Genomic DNA, 24,675 nt, shown 5'->3' with positions numbered 1-24,675 from the left:
ATTCACCCACCAGGAACCCCTCCCCCTGGACTGCAACACCACCGACACCCACGACCCCCCCATTGCCAGGGCCTTCCGGACTGGTCCCAGCAACCCTGCCTCACCTACCTCCTCTCTGGGCCTGGTTCCGAGGCCTCTGCAGTACCGGTAGTGGCCACTGCTCCCAGTGTCGCCGTCAATACTGCTGAGCTATCAGCCCTCTGATTGGCTGGCAGCTCTTGGAGGCAGGATCCCTATCCCTATAAAGTCTTTAAAAGGATGGGGATCCCGTCTCCGAAAACTTGGAATCAAAAAGACCAGAGGATTGCTCTGGGGAAGAGGAGGGAAAGGCAGAGGCTGGGTTCCCCTCGCCTTTTCGGCCTGGCACAAAATCCAGCCCTTTGTGTGAAGAAGTGTTTCCTAACTTCTCTCTTGAAGGGCTTGGTTCTGTTTTGAAGATTAGGGTCCTGGTCCTGGGTTCTCCCACCAGTGGAAAAAGTTTCCCTCTATCTATTCCTTTCAAAATCCTAAAAATCTCAATCAAATCACCCCTTAACCTTCAATATTCCAGGGAATGCAAATTTATGTAATCTCGCCTCATAATCTAACGCTTGTAGCCCGGTAATATTCTGGTGAATCTGGACTGCACTGCTTTCAAGGCCGATATCTCCTTTCTAAGCTGCGGTGCTCGGAACTGTACACAGTTACTCCAGATGTGGTCCAACCAGGGCTTTGTACAGTTGTAGCTAAACTTCTTCCCCTTTATATTCCAGCCCTCTAGAGGGGAGGAAGTTTTGCTACAACTGTACGAAGCGCTGGTGCTCAGTTTTGGTTCCGCCAGGGCCACTCAGCTCCTGACTTCATTACAGCCGTGGTTCAAACATGGACAAAAGAGCTGAACTCAAGAGGTGAGGTGAGAGTGACTGCCCTTGATATCAAGGCAGCAATTGACCGAGTATGGCATCAAGGAGCCCTAGCAAAACTGAAGTCAATGGGAATCAGGGGGAAAACTCTCTGCTGGCTGGAGTCATACCTAGCGCAAAGGAAGATGGTTGTGGTTGTTGGAGGTCAATCATCTGAGCTCCAGGATATCACTGCAGGAGTTCCTCAGGGTAGTGTCCTGGGCTCAACCATCTTCAGCTGCTTCATCAATGACCTTCCTTCAATCATAAGGTCAGAAGTGGGGATGTTCGCTGATGATTGCACAATGTTCAGCACCATTCGTGACTCCTCAGATACTGAAGCAGTCCGTGTAGCAATGTAGCAAGACCTAGACAATATCCAGGATTGGGCTGATAAGTGGCAAGTAACATTCGCGCCACACAAGTGCCAGGTAATGACCATCTCCAACAAGAGAGAATCTAACCATCTCCCCTTGACATTCAACGGCATTACCATCACTGAATCCCCCACTATCAACATCCTAGGGGCTACCATTGACCAGAAACTGAACTGGAGTAGCCATATAAATACCGTGGCTACAAGAGCAGGTCAGAGGCTAGGAATCCTGAGGTGAGTAACTCACCTCCTGACTCCTCAAAGCCTGTCCACCATCTACAAGGCACAAGTCAGGAGTGTGATGGAATACTCTCCACTTGCCTGGATGGGTCCTGCTCCAAGAACACTCAAGAAGCTCGACACCATCCAGGACAAAGCAGCCCGCTTGATTGGCACCCCATCTACAAACATTCACTCCCTCCACCACCGACGCACAGTGGCAGCAGTGTGTACCATCTACAAGATGCACTGCAGCAATGCACCAAGGCTCCTTAGACAGCACCTTCCAAACCCACGACCTCTACCAATTAGAAGGACAAGGGCAGCAAATACATGGGAACATCACCACCTGCAAGTTCCCCTCCAAGTCACACACCATCCTAACTTGGAACTATATCACCATTCCTTCAATGTCCAGCACTGTGGGTCTACCTACCCCAAATGGACTGCAGCAGTTCAAGAAGGCAGCTCACCACTACCTTCTCAAAGGCAATTAGGGATGGGCAATAAATGCTGGCCTGGCCAGCGACGCCCACATCCCATGAATGAATAAAAAAAAGTTCTGGGCATCGCAGCTTGGAAAGGAGATATCGGCCTTGAAAGCAGTGCAGTCCAGATTCACCAGAATATTACCGGGCTACAAACGTTAGATTATGAAGCGAGATTACTTGGCAACTTTAACCCCTTTGAGCATGCCAGAAGAGGCCACGGGATAAAGCTGAATCGATATTGAATTCTGTTGCATGTTTAGTTGGTTCGCTGGGATTTGCAATGGAGAAGGACCAATGGCCTCTGGATGGAGTTAGAGTGATGGTCTCTGGGTGGAGTGAGACTGATAGTCACCCGGTGGAGCTTGAGCATGGGTCTCTGGGCGGAGTTGGGCTGATAATGTTCCATTAGCCTCTCTGATTAGTTTTTGCACCCGACTAGTGAGAATTCTGCTCGCAACTGGCCCTGAATGCCTGATCGCTCCCACCCAGAAACCTGGGCCAGAGTCACTAAAGGGGTCGGAGAGTCAAGTGAAAGTTCTATCCTGACTCTATAGGAAGGGAAATCCAGTCCCTACAGTCTAGTTTTCATGTAAAAAACAGACACTTTGTCAAGGTACAGAGCCTGTCAGTACAACTCCACCCAGAGGCCATCAGCCCAACTCTACCCAGAGACCATCAGCCCAACTCCACCCAGAGACCATCAGTCCAAATCCGCCCAGAGACCATCGGTCCTGCTCCACCCAGAGACCATCGGTCCTGCTCCACCCAGAGACCATCAGCCCAATTCCACCCAGAGACCATTAGCCCAACTCCACCCGAAGACCCATGCTCAAGCTCCACCTGGTGACTATCAGTCTCGCTCCACCCAGAGACCATTGTTCCAACTCCATCCAGAGGCCATCGGTCCTTCTCCATTGCAAACCCCAGTGAACCCACTAAACATGCAACAGAATTCAATATCGATTCAACTTTATCCCGTGGCCTCTTCTGGCATGCTCAAAGGGGTTAAAGTTGCCATGGAAATCGCTGGGTACTCACCACTGGAGTCCCTGGTGTCCCTTCCACCATGAACTTGTCGACCCTCTTCTGCCGCATGTGGAACATCTTTGATCCTTTGTTTGAGAGCAGTGACAGCTCTTCCATCATCACATCCTGCGGGACACTGGCCTTTTTCCCCAGATCCAGATGAGGTACTTCTTAAAACAGGAAAGACCAGTGAAAAATACCACCAAAGACATGAGAGAGTTAATGAATCACTGGTTCCCTTTGCTGTAGGGGAACATGATTTGCCTTTAACAAAGTCTTTCCGATTTTATAGCCCCACCTTCCTGCTCTCCTCGATTTATATTTTGAAATAAATATCCAGTGCCTTTCTGAACGTTTCAATCTGATTTTGTAGTGACCACCACTTGCTGCAAAGCATCCCACACTTTAATAACATCCCCCCACCGCCCACTCTGTCTAACCTCTGCTGATCCGGGTCTCTGGGCTATAAGTTTGTTTCTTCCCCGCGCCCTGTCCCGTTGAGGCCTGCGGCACACAATCTTTGTGCTGCCTCCTCATTTGCCTGATTGTTACATTCAGCGGAGCATGACACGCGCTGCTGGCTGGCTGGCTGAATGCACAACAGGGGGCCTAGCAGTGTGCATGGCGAGCACGTGTTCCAGCTAGCCTGCAACACTTAAAGGCAGTCCGTCCCTCTTAAAGGGGAGCTGCACTGAATGGAAGGAGGCGGCTGCTGGCTGCCTGTGCTGAAATCGGTTGCAATAAGAAGCTGATTAAATGGAGCACCAGGGAAGAGAGAGGGCTCCCAGTTTCATGGTGGAGGCCTTATTGATGGAGGTCAACAGGAGGAGAGAGGTCACGTTTCTGCAGGGGGCCAGGAGGCCGTCAAGGCAAACCCTCCGAAGGGAATGGGAGAAGGTGACCAGGGAGGTCAAGTCCTGGAGCCTGGCTCCAAGGACTTGGCAACTGTAAGAAGTTCAATGTCCTCACGCAGGTGGTCAAGGTCAGTGATTATCTTCAAATACCATCTCCTACCAGCGCACCACCGACCTCTCACACTGCTCAATGCACCACCCATCAACACATGCTGGCACCCAGGACTCAAGCCTAACATCCAGTTGCTCCACCTCACCTTCCAATGATGCCAGCCTCACACCCACCTCTCACTGCCTCCAAATACCTCCAACTTTTCAACTACAGCAGGCATATCACCCAAACACAGAGTAATACAATCACTGACACGCTCTGTCTTGTAGTTGAAAGTCAATCACAGGGAGCAGAGCAGAACCAGAGGGGACCAGGCCGCCTGAATCTCCTAAGCTCCAGGAAATGGTGCTCCACATCATGGGGCTCGGAGTGGAGCAGGACTAATGGTCCCTGCGTGGAGTTGGGATGATGGTCCCTTGGTGGAGAGGGACTCCAGGTGGAGTTGAGATGATGGTCCCTTGGTGGAGTTACAGTGATGGTCTCTGGGTGGAGTTGAGATGATGGTCCCTTGGTGGAGCAGGACTGATGCTCTCTGGGTGGAGTTATAGTGATGGTCTCTGGGTGGAGTTACAGTGATTGTCTCTGGGTGGAGTTACAGTGATGGTCTCTGGGTGGAGTTACAGTGATGGTCTCTGGGTGGAGTTACAGTGATTGTCTCTGGGTGGAGTTACAGTGATGGTCTCTGGGTGGAGTTGGGCTTAGGGTCTCTGGGTGGTGCATGTGACATCACAGAGAACATTCAGGATGACGAGATGTTACTGATTTATTCCCCCTTCCCAACTCCCACATCACCCTCATTCTGCTATCTGGCCCGATGTGCAAGCTGCTGATGGTATGACCAAATCCCTTCCCTTACCCCAACCTTCCCCTGCTGCATTTATGCTTTCAGATTCCCAAGAACTGCCTGCCCAGCCACAGCAACCTCAGGAGGAAGGGCTAGAGCAACACCACAGCACTGAGGAAGAAGCAGCATCATTTAATCTAACACTCACAGCCACCAGCTCAGGTATTGGGACTCTTGTGAATGTTAGAGTCTAGTGGTGGTGGTGTCGCGATAATGTTGCTGACCTAGTAATCCAGAGGCCCAGGCTAATGCCCTGGGGGCGCGGATTCAATTCCCCTCACAGCAGCTGGTCGAATTTCAATCAAATTAATTAATTAAAAAATCTGGAATTGAAAGCTAGTCTCAGTAATGGTGCCAAGAAACTATCATCGACTGTCGTAAAAACCCATCCGGTTCACTAATGTCCTTTAAGGAAGGAAATCTGCCGTCCTTACCCGGTCTGGCCTACATGTGACTCCAGACCCACAGCAATGTGGTTGACTCTTAACTGCCCTCTGAAATGGTCTAGCAAGCCACACAGTTGTCAAGGGCAATTAGGGATGGGCAACAAATGCTGGCCTTGCCAGCGACGCCCACGGCCCATGAAAGAATTTTTACAACAACTCAATCTCCCCTCATAGGATAACCCTCTCACACCAGGAATCAGTCAATGAAGTTTCACTGCACCACCTCTAAGACAAGTGAATCCTTCCTTAGGTACGGCGATCCAAACTGTGCCCAGTACGCCAGCTGCAGTCTCACCAAAGCTCTATATAATTACAACAACATTTCCCTACTCTTACACTCTTGCAATAAAGGCTAGCTTTTCATGTAGGATACCATTTTCCCCAGCAGTTTGTATTCCTGACAAAACAGTCTAGACTGAGATACTAATATGTTCTTTTATCAGCTGTTTAGTATTGCATTCATTTTTATTTAACTTCTTTATCTGATGCAATATCCAAAACCTTTTTTAAGAAACTAAATATCACCTATGATTCTAATATTTAACATTAAATCCACCTCCTGACAGCTAACCAGCATCTTCCACTGCCGATCAAAACAAGGAATTAAAATAGATTGTAGGACCTGACACTCAACACTGCTGATGTATATTACAGTAATAGTTAAGCACAGAGGGGAAATTTCACATTCTCTGCAACTGTCTAAGGTGACAAACGAGTGTTGTTGAAACATTAGATCTGCCCTGGATTTAAGTACAGCACATATAGCTGACAGATATGTTCCCAGAAATGTACAGCTGGGCTGCTGGTGTCTGAACGGGTTTGTCCCTTCTCAGTGGAAGTAAGGATTCTCATTGTGGCTATTGGATCGCCTTCCAAAACATGTTCTCAGGTGACAATTGCAGTTGCTCTTCGCACCTGGCCCTGTATGTCAGCTGTGACTCAGTTGGGTAGCAATCTAATTCAGGGGCTCGTGGGTTCAAATCCACCTTTAGGGACTTTAGCAAAAATCCAGGCTGATATTTCCAATGCAGTACTGAGGGAGTGCTACACTGTCAACGGGGCAGCCCTGAGAGAGTGCTGTACTGTTGAAGGGACAGTACTGAGGGAGTGCTACACTGTCAACGGGGCAGCCCCGAGAGAGTGCTGTACTGTTGAAGGGACAGTACTGAGGGAGTGCTACACTGTCAACGGGGCAGCCCTGAGAGAGTGCTGTACTGTTGAAGGGACAGTACTGAGGGAGTGCTACACTGTCAACGGGGCAGCCCCGAGAGAGTGCTGTACTGTTGAAGGGACAGTACTGAGGGAGTGCTGCACTGTCAGAGGACCAGTGGGGAGATGGTGGTGTCGTGATAATGTCAATGAACTAGTAATCCAGAGGCCCAAGCCAATGACTTGGGGTCATGGGTTCAAATCCCATCATGGCAGTTGGTGGATTTTAAATGTAATTCATTTATAAAAAACAATCTGGAATTGAAAGCTCAACTCAGTAATGGTGCCATGTGGTTCATTAATGTCCTTTAGGGAAGTAAATCTGCTGTCCTTACCTGGTCTGGCCTCCATGTGACTCCAGGCTGACAGCAATGTGGTTGACTCTTAACCGTCCGCTGAAATAGCCTAGCAAGCCACTCAGTTGTCAAGGGCAATTAGGGATGGGCAACAAATGCTGGCTTTGCTAGTGATGCCCACATCCCAGGAAAGAATAATAAAATAAATAGTACTGAGGGAGTGTGGCACTGTCAGAGGGCCAGTACTGAGGGAGTGCTGCACTGTCGGATGGCCATTAGTGAGGGAGCGGTGTATTGTCGGAGGGGCATTATTAAAGGAGCAGGGTAATACTGAGTGGGCGGTGCCCTGTCGGAGGGGCATTACTGAGGGAGTGGTGCACTGTTGGAGGGGCAGTACTGAGGGAGTGGTGCACTGTTGGAGGGGCAGTACTGAGGGAGCGGTGCACTGTCACAGGGACAGTACTGAGGGAGTGCTGCACTGTTGGCAAGGCTGTCTTATTGATTAGATGTTAACTCACCTGCATCAGAAGAATGAATAAAAACAAACATAAAGTACTGGTACGTTTCCTGCCACTTGCTCCACTAGAATCACCCAAAGTATTGGGTTTTCTGAAGACTGCTGGATGGTCCACAATGACAGGGCCACCCTAACAGCTTCCAGATAAGCAAATTGGGCTCAGTTAATCTTCAACGCTGCATGGGATCCTCCGAGGTACAGGTTATGCATTTGCCACAGAGGGTTCGAAATAAAAAAAAACGCTTCCAATTTCCCATCATCAGGTGTGACAGCTTGGAGCCAATCGGAACAGGCTGCAGTAAAGTACACTGACATTCCTGATCTGGAGGCCCTTACCTTCTATTTCCCCGTGGGCCTCTCTGGCGATGGCTGATGCCATCTGTTTCCTCTCCTTGACTAGCGCAGCATACGACATAGTCCCTGTCGTTCTGCTCAGTGGCAAGAAGCTGAAGAAGAGAAGGTAGATGTAAGATGTTGGTAATATATTGGTCCCAGCCGCACTGCTCACTGATATTGGGCCGCGGACGTCATTTACAGCCAAGGCGGCAGCAATTTTACAGGGTGTGTCCGCTCACCCCATTTGCATTGACTCCGGAACCCTCTTTCTCTACTCTGACCAATATGACGGTGGTGCATTTGCGGTGTGTAAAGAGTGTGTGGGTTTCACCATATTGGATGCCTATTTTTGCCTCTGAAATCTAGGCATGGGGCCAGAGAATTTCTAGTCTTTGTTGCTTCCTGTTTCTAGGCAGTGCTCACAAAAATACAGAGTGTGACTATACAGGTGAAAAAAAATCACGAATAACACAGTCTCTACAACAACTTGCATTTATATAGCGCCTTTAATGGAGTAGGACATCCCACGATGCTTCACGGAGCAATTATCAAACAAAATTTGACACCGAGTCACATGACACGATATTAGGACAGGTGACAAAGAGTTGGTCAAAGAGAAAGGTTTTAAAGGAGGAGAGAGAGAGGTGGAGAGGTTTAGGGAGGGAATTCCAGAGCTTAGGGCCCAGGCAACTGAAGGCACGGCCGCCAACAGCGGAGCGATTAAAATCGGGCAGCCGCAAGAGTCCAGAATTGGACAGAGATCTCGGAGGGTTGTTGTGCTGGAGGAGGTTAGAGAGAAAGGGAGGGATTTGAACACAAGGATGAGAATGTTAAAATTGAGGCGTTGCCAAACCCGAAGCACAATGGGTGACGAGTGAACAGAACCTGGTGCAAGTTAGGATACGGGCAGTAGAGTTTTGGATGAGTTCAAGATTACGAATATCTCATTGTAAGGAACCATTCTGTATGGGTGAGCCTGGGTAGGCTGCTCAACCATGAGAGTCATCACAAACAGCTCCGATCTTGTCAGACAGTTTCCTGCAGAGGTCACTGGACAGGGATCAGCATCTGGATTCTTTCCCTTATCCAGGGATATTGAAGCCAATTGCAGCTGTGATCCTTGAAGGTAATAAAGACCCACATTGTAATTGGACTGTGCTCCCTTCCTCCGGCCTCTAGCAGCACAGTAAGTTCAAGGACAATATCCTGCAAACAGACTTGGACACTTGTTTGCAAGTGATTCCCTCTGGCCAGCTCATGTTTCCCAGTGCAAGCAAAATATAAAATAAGGACTAGAACAAGAGTTGTAAATTTACATTGGCGTTTATCAGCAGTTCCCGTCATTGATGCTGACGAGGAATGAATGTTTATTTCTATTCTTAATTTGCTTTTTACAAATAGAATGGAAACAGGCAGCTTGCGTCTTCATATTTTTGTTCTGTGGGCTTCGTCTCCATGTTGGCACTCTTGCCTTTCCTGTGTATGAATTGGCTGCCATGTTTCCGACATAACACAGTGACTGCACTTCAAAAAAGTGCTTCATTGGCTGTAAAGTGCTTTGGGATGTCCTGAGGGACGAGTGAAATGACTCTGAGTCCGAAGGTCGTGGGGTGAAGTCCCTCTCCGGATGTCTGAACTTAAAAATCCTGGCTGACACTCCCGGTGCAATACTGAGGGAGTGCTGCACTGGGAAAAAAATTTGGCACTTGGAGCATAACGTGGAAAAATGTGAGGTTGTCTACTTTGGTGGGAAGAATACAAAAGCAAAATATTATTTAAATGGAGAGAGACTGCAGAACACTGTGGTACAGAGGGATCTGGGCGTCCTCGTACATGAATCACAATTAGTTAGCATGCAGATACAGCAAGTTAATTAGGCAGGTAAATGAAATGTTGGCCTTTATTGCAAGGGGGATGGAGTGTAAAAGTAGGGAAGTCTTGCTACAAATGTACAGGGTGTTGGTGAGACCGCACCTAGCGTACTGCGTACAGTTTTGGTCTCCTTACTTAAGGAGGGATATACTTGCATTGGAGGCAGTTCAGAGAAGGTTCAGCAGGCTGATTCTTGGGATGAAGGGGTTGTCTTATGAGGAATGGTTGAGCAGGTTGGGTCGATACTCATTGAAGTTTAGAAGAACGAGAGATGATCTTATTGAAACATATATGATTCTAAGGAGGTTTGAGGGGGTAGATGGTGAGAGGATGTTTCCCCTTGAGGGGTAACTAGAACTAGGGGGCACAACTGAACATCAATGCCTTCAGTTGCATGGGGGAAGTGCTAACCAGACTGAGGGAGCCTTTTAAGTGCGGACTTGATCATGTGAGACGTGAACAACCATGTGACACAACTGGACACAACAAAAGCTCTCAGACAAATTGTGTCATCGTTTGCAATATCTATATCCAAAATGTGAGCCTCTACTAGCAATATTGAGACATTAGTTTGAGAAATCCTTCATTCATTGACAGCTGGGACAATAGGATGGTGGTGCTGCTCAATGGGATGGGTGTGAATGCTCTGAATGACATCTAACTAATGCCTGCAGACTCTCCCCTTTGGCAACTTGTACTCAGACCCAGTTGTTCATTGTATCACAGTGAAGGAGAGATCCCTTGTTGGTTCATTGTTGGAATAACATTGGATCTTCTCAAATTCTGCAGCTGATGAATCAGTAGATTGATCCCTGTGGTGAGAGGGTTGTCATATTTGGAGAGATTGTTTAGAATGTGCCTATATTCTCTAGATTTGACAAGAATGAAAGGTGATCTCACTGAAACAGAGGGCTGGACAGGTTAGACACTGAGAGCCTGGCTGGAGAGTCTACATCTCGCAGTCATAGTCCCAGCATAAAGGGACAGCCATTTAGGACTGAGATGAGGAGAAATTTCTTTACTGAGAGGGTTGTGAACCTTTGGAATTCTCTACCCCAGAGGGCTGTGGAAGCTCAGTTGTTGAGTATATTCGAGACTGAGATTTATTGATATTAAGGATATGGGGAAGGGTGAGAAAGTGGAGTTAATGTAAAAATTCAGCCATGATCTTATTGAATGGCACAGCATACTCGAGGGGCCGAATGGCCTACTCCTGCTCCTATTTACGCTCTTAGAAGCATCAAATCCCATTAACATTCTCCAGGTATAAAGGGGAAGAGAGAGGCTGTGAATTACAAACTGAAACCCGAGCAACCACGATGCAGGAATGCCACGCTGTGGTAAACACAACAGTACCTTCGAGAGGTTGCAAATCATACACAAGTCAGTCGTTACAATGACCTCCTCTGCCTGTGTTCCTTCGCAAAGGGAGCTTTACTCTGTATCAATCCTCACCCATCAAAGGCAGTAAGATGCTGTGATGTAACGTCCTCACCAATAGTGCTGCTTGCTTGGAGCCAGCCATGGGTCAGTGGGTACCGGTCTCACCTCACAGTCAGGCACTTGTGGGTTCAAGCCCCACACTCCAGAGTCTCGAGCAGATAATCCAGCCCGGCACTCCCAGTGTGAGGGAATTTAATAACCAGTGTAGACCTGAGCTGCTCAGACGGAGAAGATCACTGATTATGGATTTCTGCATTGTCCCATCTCAGCTAGGGAACTGCAAATAACCTCGGAATTCCAGGTCTAGGGAATAAAAGAGAAAAGTCTACAATTCCCACTTGCAACACAGGGACGCTATGTGTGGTTGTGTGTGTATTTGTACCTGTATTACATGGAATAGACAGCACAGAAACAGACCATTCAGCCCAATAGTCTGTGCTGGTGTTTATACTCTACACAAGTCTCCTCCCATCCCAGGTACCTTACCTCAGCCTTTCAGTAAATCTTTCTATTCCCTTTTCTCTCATGTACTTTTCTAATTTCTTTTTGAAAGCATCTAAGCTATTTGCTTCGACTACTGCCTGTGGACGCAAGTTCCACACTCTCAGAATCACGGAATTGTTACAGCACAGAAGGAGGCCATTCAGCCCATCGTGTCTGCACCAGCTCTCCAAATGAGCAACTCACCTAATGCCATTCCCTCGCCTTCTCCCCGTAACCCTGCACATTCTTCCTTTTCATATAACAGTCTCATTCCCTTTTGAATGCTTCAATTGAACCTGCCTCCACCACACTCTCAGGCACCGGATTCCAGACCTTAACCACTTGCTGCGTGAAAAAGTTTTTTCCTCATGTCGCTTTTGCTTCTTTTGCCAATTACTTTAAATTTGAGTCCTCTCGTTCTCAATCCTTTCATGAGTGGGAACAGTTTCTCCCGATCTAACCACTCTCTGAATAAAGTGATATCTCCTCATTTCCCTATTGATTGCATTAGTAACTATCATGTATTTATAACCCCTAATTTTGGATTCTCCCACAAGTGGAAACATTCTCCCCACTTCTACCCTGTCCAACCCATTCATAATTTTAAAAATCTCTATCAGGTCACTCTATCAAAGAAAAAAAACCCAAGCTGTTTAATCTTTCCTGATCACTGTAATCTCTCAGTTCCGGTACCAGTATGTAAATATGTTTTTGTACTTTTTCTAGTGCTTCTGTGTCCTTTATATAGTATGGAGATCAAAAGTGTACTGTAAGTGTAACCTGACCAGGGTCCTTTGCAATGTTCAACATCACTTCATTATTTTTGAATTTTGCCCCCCCTGGAAATAAATCCGAGTGCTTTGCTGACATTTTTAATTGCTTTGCTGACCTGTGATGTTAATGTGCGCAGGCGTGATGTGTGACAGTCTCTGTCTAGACTTGCACATCAGAAATGGCCGCTGTTGTGAGGATGTGAGCATTGTCTGTCTCCTGTGGATCTGCTTCCAGGCTGATTCACCACCTTCATCAGTAGCTCACTTTAAATATCAGGTGAACTCACGATGCTCCAAACAAATCTTCATTCCAAAAGCACAGGGAATATTTTATCGATTGCCACGCTCCTTGCAATGTGTATAGAAAGCGTGAGAGGGGAAATTGTGCCTCCACAATTTTTGAAAAATCAGCCCTGGAAAATTGATTTCCCAGTAGGCACAAGCTGTGAGGTAGGACCGTGGAGCAAAAAGTTTTACATTCCGGAGATATTGCCCGCATTTTTCCTCCTCCAATCCTGCCAGTCCAGGAATTTTCCATTGCTTTAAAAATGATTGGGGAGAGGGAAATCGCAGGTTGTGTTTTCACAAGCTGTAAGCTACAACCTCAGTACATGTGGAGTTATTTAGAAACACTGATCTAACCCACAAGAACAAACCTAACAATTCTGATGATGGTTCTAAGCCAACACATTAACCTGACCCTCTCTTTCAGAGCTCTTTTCGTTACCTCAAGACTCAGTTATTCCAATGCTCTCCTTGCCAGTCTCCCTCTTTCTTGTCTCGTAAACTTCAGTTCATCTAAGACTCTGCTGCGGGTATCCTAACTACATTGGCTCCCAATCGAGCAACACCTTCATTTTAAATTTCTCGTCCTTGCTTCCAAATCCCTCCATAGCCTTACCCCTCCCTATCTCCATAAACTCCTCCAGTCCTACAACCCTCTGAGATCTCTGCACATCTCCAATTCTGGCCTCTTGTGCATTCCCGATTTCCATCACTCCACCATTGGCGGCCGTGCCTTTGCTGCCTGGGCCCTGAGCTCCGGAGTTTTCTTTCTGAACCTCTTCACTTCTCTCCTCCTTTAAGATTGTCCTCAAAACCTCCCTCTGACTAAACTTTTGCTCACCTGTTCTAAAATCTCCTTATGTGGCTCATTGTTACGTTTTGTCTGGTAATACTCCAGTGAAGTGCTTTGGGACATTGTACTACATTAAAGGCGCTATATAAATGCTGGCTGGTCTTCCACATTCTACTCTCCGTAAACTCGAGGTTATTCAAAACTCTGCTGCTCCTGTCTTAACTTGCACCAAATCCCATTCCCCCATCACCCCTGTGCTCGCTGACCTACACTGGTCAAACAAAATCTTGATTTTAAAATTCTCATCCTTGTTTTCAAATCCCTCCACGTTCTCACCCCTCCCTATCTCTGTAATCTCCTCCAGCCCCACAACCCTCCGAGATCTCTGCGTTCCTCTAATTCTGGCCTCCTGTGCATCCCTGATTTTAATCACTGCACCATTGGCGGCCGTGCCTTCAGTTGCCTCGGCCCCAAGCTCCGGGATTCCCTCTCCACACCTCCCCGCTTTCCTCCTTTAACGCACTCCTTAAAACTTACCTCTTTGACCAAGATTTTGGTCATCTGGCCTAATACCACCTTTTGTGGCTCGGTGTCATACTTTGCTTCTTGTAAAGTGCCTTGGGAGGTTTTATCACATGAAAGGTGCTATATAAATATAAGTGGTGTTGTTATAAATGCACGTTTCTGTTGCTGCACTCTTGGCATTTTCTGTTTTGATGATAACAGGGTGTGCAGCTCATTGAGATGTTCCATGGTCATAAGATTGTATGAAAGGATGGGCAGGGTAGATTGAAGAAACCAGGGTAGAGAAAAGCCAAACCGGAGCTGATAGTGGGAATTCAGACACAGAGGTCATCGAGCCTAACAAGATTTACAGTCTGCTTTTATTTAACAGAAGAGAAATTGTGTGAGGCTTGCAGGATGGTACACACAACCCCCTCCTGCTGCCAAACCCCAGGTTCATATTAGATTATGAAATCACACTGATTGATAAATCAGCAAAGCCATTGCTTAAACATTAACTCTCAGGATATGGGTGTCACTGGTAAGGTTGGCATTTATTGCCCATCCTTGTGTTACCCTTGAGATACTCGTAAGGACAGCTGGTTTTCCTCCCTAAAGGACGTTACTGAACCAGTTGAGATTTCACAACAATCCTGACAAACTTCATGGTCACTTCTACTGAGACCAGCTTTTCATTTTCAGATTTTTTTTAAAGCCGAATTCCCATTCTCAAACTGCTATGGTGGGATTTGAACTCACATTCTCTAGACTATTAAACAAAGAAAATACTTCTGCTATGTCTTTCATGACCTCAGGACATCCCAAAGCGCTTAACAACCAATGAAATACTTTCCTGAAGTATGGTCACCGTTGTAATGTAGGAAATGCAGCAGCCAGTTTGTGCACAGCAAGCTCCCACAAACAACAATGTGATAACGACCAGATTATCTGTTTTTTTTAATGATGTTGATTGAGGGCTAAGTTTTGGAATATTGGTCAGGACGCTGGGGATAACTCTCCTGCTCTTCTTCGAAATGGTGCTTGTTGGCCGGCACAGACACGATGGGCCGAAGGGCCTGTTTCTGTGCTGTGTAACTCTATGACTCTAAGAAATAGTGCCATGGGTTCTTTTATGTGCATCTGAGAGCGCAGATGGGCGGAGACCTCTGACATTGTAACACTCCCACTGGAGCAGCTGCCTGGATTTTCTGTTCAACTCTTTGGCGTGAAACTTGAACCTACAACCTGAGAGACCAGCATGCTACCTACTGAGCGATGACTGACACCTTTACTGACAACGTTACTGGTGGAGTTGACATCCTTCCATCTACGAGAGATGATGGACAGGCAGCAAACAGTCCATTTTGGTGGGGGTGTCTTCTCTTGGTGCACCTTTGCTGATGGCTGTGAAGGCCAATCCTTGAGAGGCAGGTTCTGCCACACGTGCTGCCAAGTGACGCTGTGAGTTGTTGTTTTCAGCTTTGGCAAACGACAACATTATAGTTTTGATTGATCTGATTAGGATTTCCTAATGAAGAGAAATTGCCAGCTGCGTTTACAACAGCAACTACACTACAAAAGTACTTCATTGGCTGTAAAGTGCTGAGGGATATCCTGAGGTTGTGAAAGGCGCTATAGAAATGCAAGTCTTTCTTTTTTCATTGAACACTCACACAATCTATAAACCAGGAACTTGCGCAGTGGAAATGTATTTCAGCCACTAAAATAAATTAGTAATAATACAAACATAACAGAACTTTAGACATAATTACTATCTGCCCTGGGCAAAGAGGTGAGGTTAATCCCTTTCCACAAAACATTAATCTCTCTGTTCCTCCCTCTATGTGCTTCCATCTCTATCTTCGATTCGCTCTGTTTTATAATGTGCTGATCAAAAGGGTTAAAAATACAACACAATAACTCTTGCAATTGAAAAGTTTCCTACCTGAGTTAGTTGCCTTTGACAGCTCCCCTTTTCAATACTTGTCTTGTAACTCTCATCCAAAGTCACTGCCAATCAGTCCCACACACTCACCATGGAAGTGTGCGTGTGTGAAGTATGCGTGCCTGCGGTGTCTGTCCTGATACTTTCCCTCTGGTCTGTCCCACCCCACAGAGCAGGGACCAGTAAATTCCAAGTGCTTGCTTACCCTTCGTCACAGACTTATATTTAGTCAAAGGCGTCTTTTCCATCTCTTGCCTGCGATGCATTCGAACAGCTGGCTTGTACTGTGAGTGAGAACTTCAGCTGGTTAATTAAAGAAAGCTAAGTCTGGCTGACTCAGCAGAACTGCTGGAACCAAAGGCTTAAAAAGAAAAAGCATAAGAATGCAGGGAAATTTCAAAAACAGCAGACATCAGCACCATCATTACCTTTCATGCAGCATATATGAATTACATGGTGAGGTCTCCTTAACTTCATTCACATTTCCTGAGATAGGCAATTAAAAACTAACAAAGCATCTGAGAGACCAGAACTGACAACTAGTTCTGGAAATATTGCTCCACTCCTGAGCTACTTGGGTTGTCTATCCTTGTCCTTATGAACTCTCAATTTCCACTTCTAATCATCCAGCTTATTTTTCAAGGAGTTCATCACATATAGAATTGGACAGTACTTACAGCACAGAAACAGGCTATTCGGCCCAACAGGTCTACGACAATCACTGAAAGCTAGTGGCTAGGTACAAAAAAATAATTTAAAAGGCTAATGGAATGTTGGCCTTTTCATCAAGGGGCTGGAGTACAAAGCGGAGGAAGTTATGTTCCAGTTTTACAAAGCTTTGGTCAGACCCTATCTATATTAATCGCATTCGGTCTATGCACCACACATCATGACGGATATATTGGCCTTGGAGAGGGTACAAGGCAGATTCACCAGAATGATACCGGGACGAAGAGGGTTGAATATTGAGGGCAGGTTGCATTAACTAGGCTTGTATTCTCTCGAGTATAGAAGATTAAGGGGTGATTAAATTGAGGTGTTGTAAGTGATTAAAGGATTTGATAGGGTAGATATAGAGAGAAACTATGTCTTCTGGTGGGTGAGAGTCCAGGACAAGGGGACAGAACAATAACATTAGAGCCAGGCCATTCAGGGGTGATGTCAGGAAGCATTTCCTCACACAAAGGGTAGTGGAAATCTGGAACTCTCTCCCCCCCAAAAAACTATGGATCCTTCGGGGTCAACTTAAAATGTCAGAACTGAGATTGATAGATTTTTGTGAGGTAAGGGGATTAAGGCCATCCGTCATGAGTTAAACCATCCGTCATACTGAATTGAAGTTCCAAGCAGGAAATGACCTCCTCCTGTTCCTATGTTAAAAACAACTATCAACATCCTGGGTGTTACCATTGACCAGAAACTCAACTGGACCACACGTATAAATACCGTGGCTACAAGAGCAGATCAGAGGCTGGGAATTCCGCAATGAATAACCCACCTCCTGACTCCTCAAAGCCTGTCCGCCATCTACAAGGCACAAGTCAGGAGTGTGATGGAATACTCCTCACTTATCTGGATAGGTGCAGCTCCAATAACACTCAAGAAGCTGCATATAGCATGGGCAATACAGTAATAATGGGTCTATTCAATTTACATAAAGAATGGGCAAACCTAATTAGCACTAATGCTGTGGAGGATGATTCCTGTAGTGTGTACAAGATGGGTTTCTGGAGCAGTATGTTGAAGAAGCAACTGGGGATTGTGCTATTTTAGATTTAGTATTATGCAATGAGAAAGGGCCAATTAACAACCTTGCTGTAAAGGAGCCATTAGGAAATAGTGACCACAATATGATAGAATTCTACATTAAGTTTGAAAGAGATATAGTTTATTCTCAAGAACTCAAGAGCTGAGGTGAGAGTGACTGCCCTTGACATCAAGGCAGCATTTGACCTAGTATGGTACCAAGGAGCCCTAGCAAAACTGAGGTCAATGGGAATCAGGGAGAAAACCCTCCGCCGGCTGGAGTCATACCTAGTGCAAAGGAAGATGGTTGTGGTTGTTGGAGGTTAATCATCTGAGCTCCAGGCCATCACTGCAGGAGTTCCTCAGGGTAGTGTCCTGGGCCCAACCATCTTCAGCTGCTTCATCAATGATCTTTCTTCAATCATAAGGTCAGAAATGGGGATGTTCGCTGATGATTGCAAAATGTTCAGCACCATTCGTGACTCCTGAGATACTGAAGCAGTCCGTGTAGAAACGCAGCAAGACCTGGACAATATCCAGGCTTGGGCTGATAAGTGGCAAGTAACATTCGCACCACACAAGTGTCAGGCAATGACCATCTCCAACAAGAGAGAATCTAACTATCTCCCCTTGACATTCTTTGGCATTACCATTACTGAATCCCCCACTATCAACATCCTAGGGGCTACCATTGACCAGAAACTGAACTGGAGTAGCCATATAAATACCGTGGCTACAAGAGCAGGTCAGAGGCTAGGAATCCTACAGCAAGTAACTCACCTCCTGACTCCCCAAAGCCTGTCCACCATCTACAAGGCACAAGTCAGGAGTGTGATGGAATACTCTCCACTTGCCTGGATGGGTGCAGCTCCAATAACACTCAAGAAGCTCGACACCATCCAGGACAAAGCAGCCTGCTTGATTGGCACCCCATCTACAAACATTCACTCCCTCCACCACACAGTGGCAGCAGTGTGTACCATCTACAAGATGCACTGCAGCAATTCACCAAGGTTCCTTAGACAGCACCTGCCAAACCTGCGACCTCTACCAACAAGAAGGACAAGGGCAGCAAATGCATGGGAACACCACCAGCTGCAAGTTCCCCTCTAAGTCACACACCATCCTGACTTGGAACTATATCACTGTTCCTTCACTGTCGCTGGGTCAAAATCCTGGAACTCCCTTCCTAACAGCACTGTGGGTGTACCTACCCTACATGGACTGCAGCGGTTCAAGAAGGCAGCTCACCACCACCTTCTCAAGGGCAATTAGGGATGGACAATAAATGCTGGCCTGGCCAGTGATGCCCACATCCCATGAATGAATAAAAAAAAATTCTGAATCAAGAGTCTTAAATCTGAACAAAGGAAACTGTGAGGGGCAAGTTGACCACAGTGAATTGGGAAAATACATTAAAAGAATTGATGGTAGACAGGCCATGACTCGTATTTAAAGAAATAGTACATGGTTTACAACAAATATATCTTCCTCAAAGACACAAAAACCCAACAGGAAAGATGTTTCAATCGTGGCTAACAAAAGAAGTTAAGGATTGCGTTAGGTTAAAGAAAGTGGCTTATAAGGTTGCCAAGAAAAGCGGTAAACCCTAGGATTGGGAGCAACTTAGAATCCAACAAAGGAGGACCAAGAAACTGATAAAGAAAGGGAATAGAGATTATGAATGTAAGCTAGCTGGAAATATAAAGGTGGAATATAAAAGCTTCTTTAGGTATGTGGAAAGGAAATGATTAGCAAGGACGAATGTGGGTCCATTGCAGGTAGAGACAGGAGAGTTTGTGGTGGAGAATTAGGAAATAGCGGAGAGACTAAACAATTACTTTGTGTCCGTCTTCATGGAAGAAGATACAGAAAATCTCCCAGAAATACTAGGGAACCAAGGGATTGCAATAACGAGGAACTGAGAGTAATTAGTAGCAATAAAGAGGTAGTACTCAAAAAATTAATTGGATTGAAAGTTGAGAAATCCCCTGGACAGATGAGCTACATCCCAGAGTATTGAAGGAGGTGGCTATAGAGATAGTGGATGCATTGGTGGTTATCTTTCAAAATTCTATAGATTCTGGAAGGGTTCCTGCAGACTGGAAAGTAGCAAATGTAACCCAACTATTTAAGAAGGGAGCGAGAGAGAAAACCGAGAACTACAGACCTGTTAGTTTGATGTCAGTAGTAGGCAAAATGTTAGAATCTATTATAAAGCATGAGATAACTGGACACTTGTAAATAATGATCTGATTGGGCAGAGTCAACATGGATTTGTGAAAGGGAAATCATGTTAGACAAACATGTTAGAGTTATTTGAGGATATTACTTGTAGCATAGATAAAGGAGAACCAGTGGGTGTGGTGTATTTGGATTTTCAGAAGGCTTTTGATAAGGTGCCACACAGGAGGTTAGTAAGCAAAATTAGAGCACATGGGATTGGGGGTAATATACTGTAATGGATTGAGAATTGGTTAACAGACAGAAAGTAGAGAGTAGGAATAAATGGGTCATTCTCAGGATGGCAGGCTGTTACTAGTGGGGATACAGCAAGGATCAGTGCTTGGGCCACAGCTGTTCACAATCTATATAAATGATTTGGATATGGGGACTAATTGTAATATTTCCAGATTTGCTGATGACACAAAACTAGGAGGGAGTGTAAGTTATGAGAAGGATGCAAGGAGGCTTCGAGGGGATTTGGACAGGCTAAGTGAATGGGCAAGAACATGGCAGATGGAATATAATGTGAATAAGTGTGAAGTTATCCACTTTGGTAGAAAAAACAGAAAGGCAGAATATTTCTTAAATGGTGAGAGGTTGGGAAGTGTTGATGTCCAAAGGGACCTGGGTTTCCTTGTTCATGTGTTATGAAAAGCTAGTATGCAGCTGCAGAAAGCAATTAAGAAGGCAAATGGTAGTTTGGCCTTCATTGCAAGGGGATTTGAGCACAGGAGTAAAGATGTATTGCCTCAATTGTATAAAGCATTGCTGAGACCACACCTGGAGTATTGTGTACAGGTTTGGCCTCCTTATCTAAGGAAGGATATACTTACCATAGAGGGAGTGCAACGAAGGTTCACCAGACTAATCCCTGGGATGGTGGGATTGTCTTATGAGGAGCGATTGAGGAACCTGGGCCTGTATTCTCTAGAATTTCGAAGAATGAGAGGTGATCTCATTGAAACTTACAAAATTCATATAGGGCGTGACAGGGTGGATGTGCATAGGATGTTTCCCCTGGCTGGTGAGTCTAGAACAAGGGGTCATAGTCTCCGAATAAGGGGTCAGGCCACTTAAGACTGAGATGAGGAGTAATTTCTTTACTCAGAGGGTGGTGAATCTGTGGAATTCTCTACCCCAGAGGGCTGTGGAAGCTCAGTCATTGAGCATGCTCAAGACAAAAATCGATAGATTTCTGGATACTAATGACATCAAAGGATATGGGGATAGTCGGGGAAAAATGGCGTAGAAGTAGATGGTCAGCCATGATCTGTTTGAATAGCTGAGCAGGCTCGACGGGCTGAATGGCCTACTCCTGCTACTATTTCTTATGTTCTTGTGCCTTGCCAGTGATGCCCACACCCCATGAAATGAATGAAAAAGGACAGCAGTGGCCACTGCTCCCAGTTGCGCTGCCCCTACTATTGAACTGCCAGCCCTCTGATTGGCCAGCAGCTCTGGAGGCGGGTTTCCTGTCTTTAACGGGACGGGGAAGATGGTGCCAGGCAGTTAATTGCCTGAACACCCTTGAATCATGCTGCGGGGCTCGAAGGCCTAGTGCGTGGTTCCCCTTGTCTTTTCAGCCTGTCATTGGGACCCCCACTGGTTTCATTAAATTCAGGTCAGTATTCTAGACATGCTCTCACCAAAGCCCTATACAGTTGTAGCAAGACTTACTTCTTTATTCCTGTACTCCAATCCCATTGCAATAAAGGCCAACATGCCATTTGCCTTCCTAATTGCTTGCTGCACCTGCATGCTAACTTTCTGTGTTCTTTGTATGAGTACACCCAAGTCTCTCTTTGAACATCAACATTCTCACTATCCCAGGCCCCAAACACTCCTTTCAGGCGAAGCAGCGATTTACTTGTACTTCTTTCAATGTAGTATACTGTATTCACTGCTCACAATGTGGTCTCCTCTACAATGGGGAGACCAAACGCAGACTGACCGCTTTGTGGAATACTTCCACTCAGTCCGCAAGCAGGACCCTGAGCTTCCGGTTGCTTGCCATTTCAACACTCCCCCCTGCTCTCATGCTCACATCTCCGTCCTGGGATTGCTGCCGTGTTCCAGTGAACATCAACGCAAGCTCGAGGAACAGCATCTCATTTACCGATTAGGCACACTACAGCCTGCCGGACTGAACATTGAGTTCAATAATTTCAGAGCATGACAGGTCCCCTTTTTTATTTTTATTTGTAGTTATTTTTTATTTTTATGTGTTTATCTTACTTTGTTTGTTTCTACTGTGCCTACCCACTGTTTTTTTCATGTTTGTGCTTGGGGCCAGGCTGTTCAGTTTTCTGTCCATTAATACCCTCTCTGTACTAACGCATTGTCTTTCACCACACCATTAACATACCATTTGCCTTTGCTCCATGACCTACTGGTCAGTTATTCTCTGTGACCTTGTCCTATCAACACCTTCTTTTTTGTTATCTCTTGCCCCACCCCCTGCTTCACTTGCTTAAAACCTTTTACATTTCTAATATTTACCAGTTCTGATGGTCACTGACCTGAAACGTTAACTCTGCTTCTCTCTCCACAGATGCTGCCTGACCTGTTGAGTGTTTCCAGCATTTCTTGTTTTTATTTCAGATTTCCAACAGCTGCAGTATTTCACTTTTATTTTATAAATTTCATGCCTTTTAAAAAATATTCTGCTCTTCTATTCTTCCCACCAAGGTGAATACCCTCACTCTTCCCCACATTATACTCCATCTGTCACCTTATTGCCCACTCACTTAATCTGTCTATATCTCTTGGCAGCCTCTCTGTGTCCTCCTCGCAGTTTACATTCCCATCTAGCTTTGTATCACCAGCAAATGTAGATACATTACTTTCGGTCTCCTCGTCTAAGTCATTAATATAGATTGTAGCTGAAGCCCCCGCACTGATCCTTGTGGCACTCCACTAGTCACAGCCTGCCAACTTTGCTTCCAGTCTGTCAACCAATCCTCTATCCTCTGGAATGGTCCTAGCAGATTGGAAGTTAGCTATGCTAATGTATTACCCGCAACTTCATGAGCTCTTATCTTGCCTATTAACCTTCTGTGTGTCACTTTATCAAATGCCTTGGAAATCTACTGGTTCCCCTTTATCTACCCTACTGGTTACATCCTCAAAAAACAATTTGTCAAACATGATTTTCCTTCCATAAAACCATGTTGACTCTGTCTGACCATACTACGATTTTCTAAGTGCATTGTTAATACCTCCTTAATAATAGATTCCAGCACGTTCCCAACGACTGATGTCAGGCTAACTGGCCTGCTGTTCCCTGTTTTCTCTCTCCCTCTTTTCTTGAATAGCAGTGTTACATTTGCTCACTTGGTATATTTTTTGTTGCTGGTTCTCTTTCTTGGCTTTGCTATCCCTGAGAGAATCCATTTTCCAGTGGGTTTTTACTGCACGGATCAGGAGCCCAGTGACTGGGGTTCGGTCATCTTCTTGACAGCATTAGTTCACAGGTTTTCAAATTGGAAAACTTGCTTTAACAGGAGGACCACGTGAAGGTTGGTGTCTCCTCTCCAACCCCCCACCCCCCACAACCTGGTAATTGACCCGAGCAGCGAAGCTCCAAGTTTCAACCTCCCATGGAAAGGCTGGACAACACTTGAGGACGGTCCAGGGAAGATGTGGCCATTTGCTCCACAAGTGAAACATGAGGACCAGCTCAAGTTGTGACTGTAGCCGTCCAAGTCAGACCATCGCCCACATATTGAACTCGTGCCCTGAGAGATCCATTCCCGGTGGCATCACCACCATTCACACTGCATCAGCTAAAAGCATTGAATAGACTGTTAAACTCAACATCGAACTATAACTGCTTCCACAGCCATACGAATATATATATTTGCTAACTTTCAATCTGCTCGGATCATTCCAGAATCCAGGGAATTTTGGAAAATCATAGCCAGCACATCCACTATCTTTGCAGCTAATTCTTTTAGAACCCTAGGACGTAGGCCATCTGGTCCTGGGGGTTTGTCAGATTTTAGTCCCTTAAGTTTCTTCAATACTTTTCCTCTACTTATATTAATTACCTTAATTTCCTCATTCTTTTTAGCCCCCTAAATAGAGGTTACCCTCTATTTATGGTATGCAACTTGTGTCTTCTATTGTGAAGACAGGCACAAAATATTTGCTCAATGTCTCTGACATTTCCTCATTGCCATAATAATTTCTCTAGTCTCTGTGTCTAAAGGACCAACATTAACTTGAGCTACTCTCGTCCTTTTTATATATTTGTAAAAGCTCTTACAATCAGTTTTAATATTCCTGGCTAGTTTACTCTTGTATTCTACTTTTTCCCCACATCGCAAGAATGAATTTCAATTTTAAGGTTGCCAATCGTGATTGGGCGTATATCAGCACATGATTTCCTGCCTCCTGATGCTCCTGTCATTGGTCACTAAACATGTCCATCCTCGCGGTGTCCTGCCTTCCCTCAGCCAATCGGAAAGCAAATGGACTCTTGGCTACCTGATTGGATGATTCCTGACTGTCAGTCAAGTAGCCCTTTCTCCGCCCACCATCGCTAATATTTAATAAGCAAAAGGGTTCAAGGAAATTGGGAATAGAAAGACGCAATTTTTTTTTAAAAACCCTTATGGTTTTTGCTGCCTGCAGTGTTTAGGAGATTAATTTTCAATTCCTGAAGACTCCAGAAGAATTCTGGAGCATTGTCAATCTCCCTACTGCTGTTAGGAGACAGTGGAATCCATGACATGACGACCAGGCACGAACCTGCCGTGAAGGCTGGAGGCACGCGGGTAAGACTGTTAACCAGGCAAACCGTCGGAAAGCCAAATCTCTGTGTTTTCCCCAGGTATAACGAGACAACTCTCTGAATCTTGAAAACAGTTGCGAATCAGGATAAACTAGTAGAACAACCATAGAATGATACAACACAGAACGAGACCATTCGGACTATCTGCCTGTGCCAGCTCTTTGAGAAAAAGAAACAAACACCACATCGAAGTGTTTCACATC

General features: G+C 45.7%; 1 protein-coding gene across 1 annotated transcript in view; it reads right to left on the bottom strand.

Annotated features, from left to right (window-relative positions):
* LOC137375664 (myozenin-2-like) overlaps nucleotides 1-15,904 on the bottom strand; it is a 29,718-nt gene extending 13,814 nt beyond the window's left edge. Inside the window, exons 1-3 of the mRNA XM_068043053.1 lie at nucleotides 15,706-15,904; nucleotides 7,608-7,717; nucleotides 3,006-3,163 (exon numbers count right to left, since the gene is read on the bottom strand). Coding sequence (XP_067899154.1) covers nucleotides 3,006-3,163; nucleotides 7,608-7,686 — 237 coding nt within the window. The 5' untranslated portion in view covers nucleotides 7,687-7,717; nucleotides 15,706-15,904. The remainder of the gene's footprint in view (nucleotides 1-3,005; nucleotides 3,164-7,607; nucleotides 7,718-15,705) is intronic.
* Nucleotides 15,905-24,675: the final 8,771 nt, after the last annotated feature.

The sequence above is a fragment of the Heterodontus francisci genome, chromosome 12 (assembly GCF_036365525.1).
Source record: "Heterodontus francisci isolate sHetFra1 chromosome 12, sHetFra1.hap1, whole genome shotgun sequence".
In the NCBI taxonomy this organism is placed as follows: Eukaryota; Metazoa; Chordata; class Chondrichthyes; order Heterodontiformes; family Heterodontidae; genus Heterodontus; species Heterodontus francisci.
The sequence above is the reverse complement of the archived record's forward strand: the minus strand, read 5'-3'. Positions and strand labels throughout refer to the sequence as shown.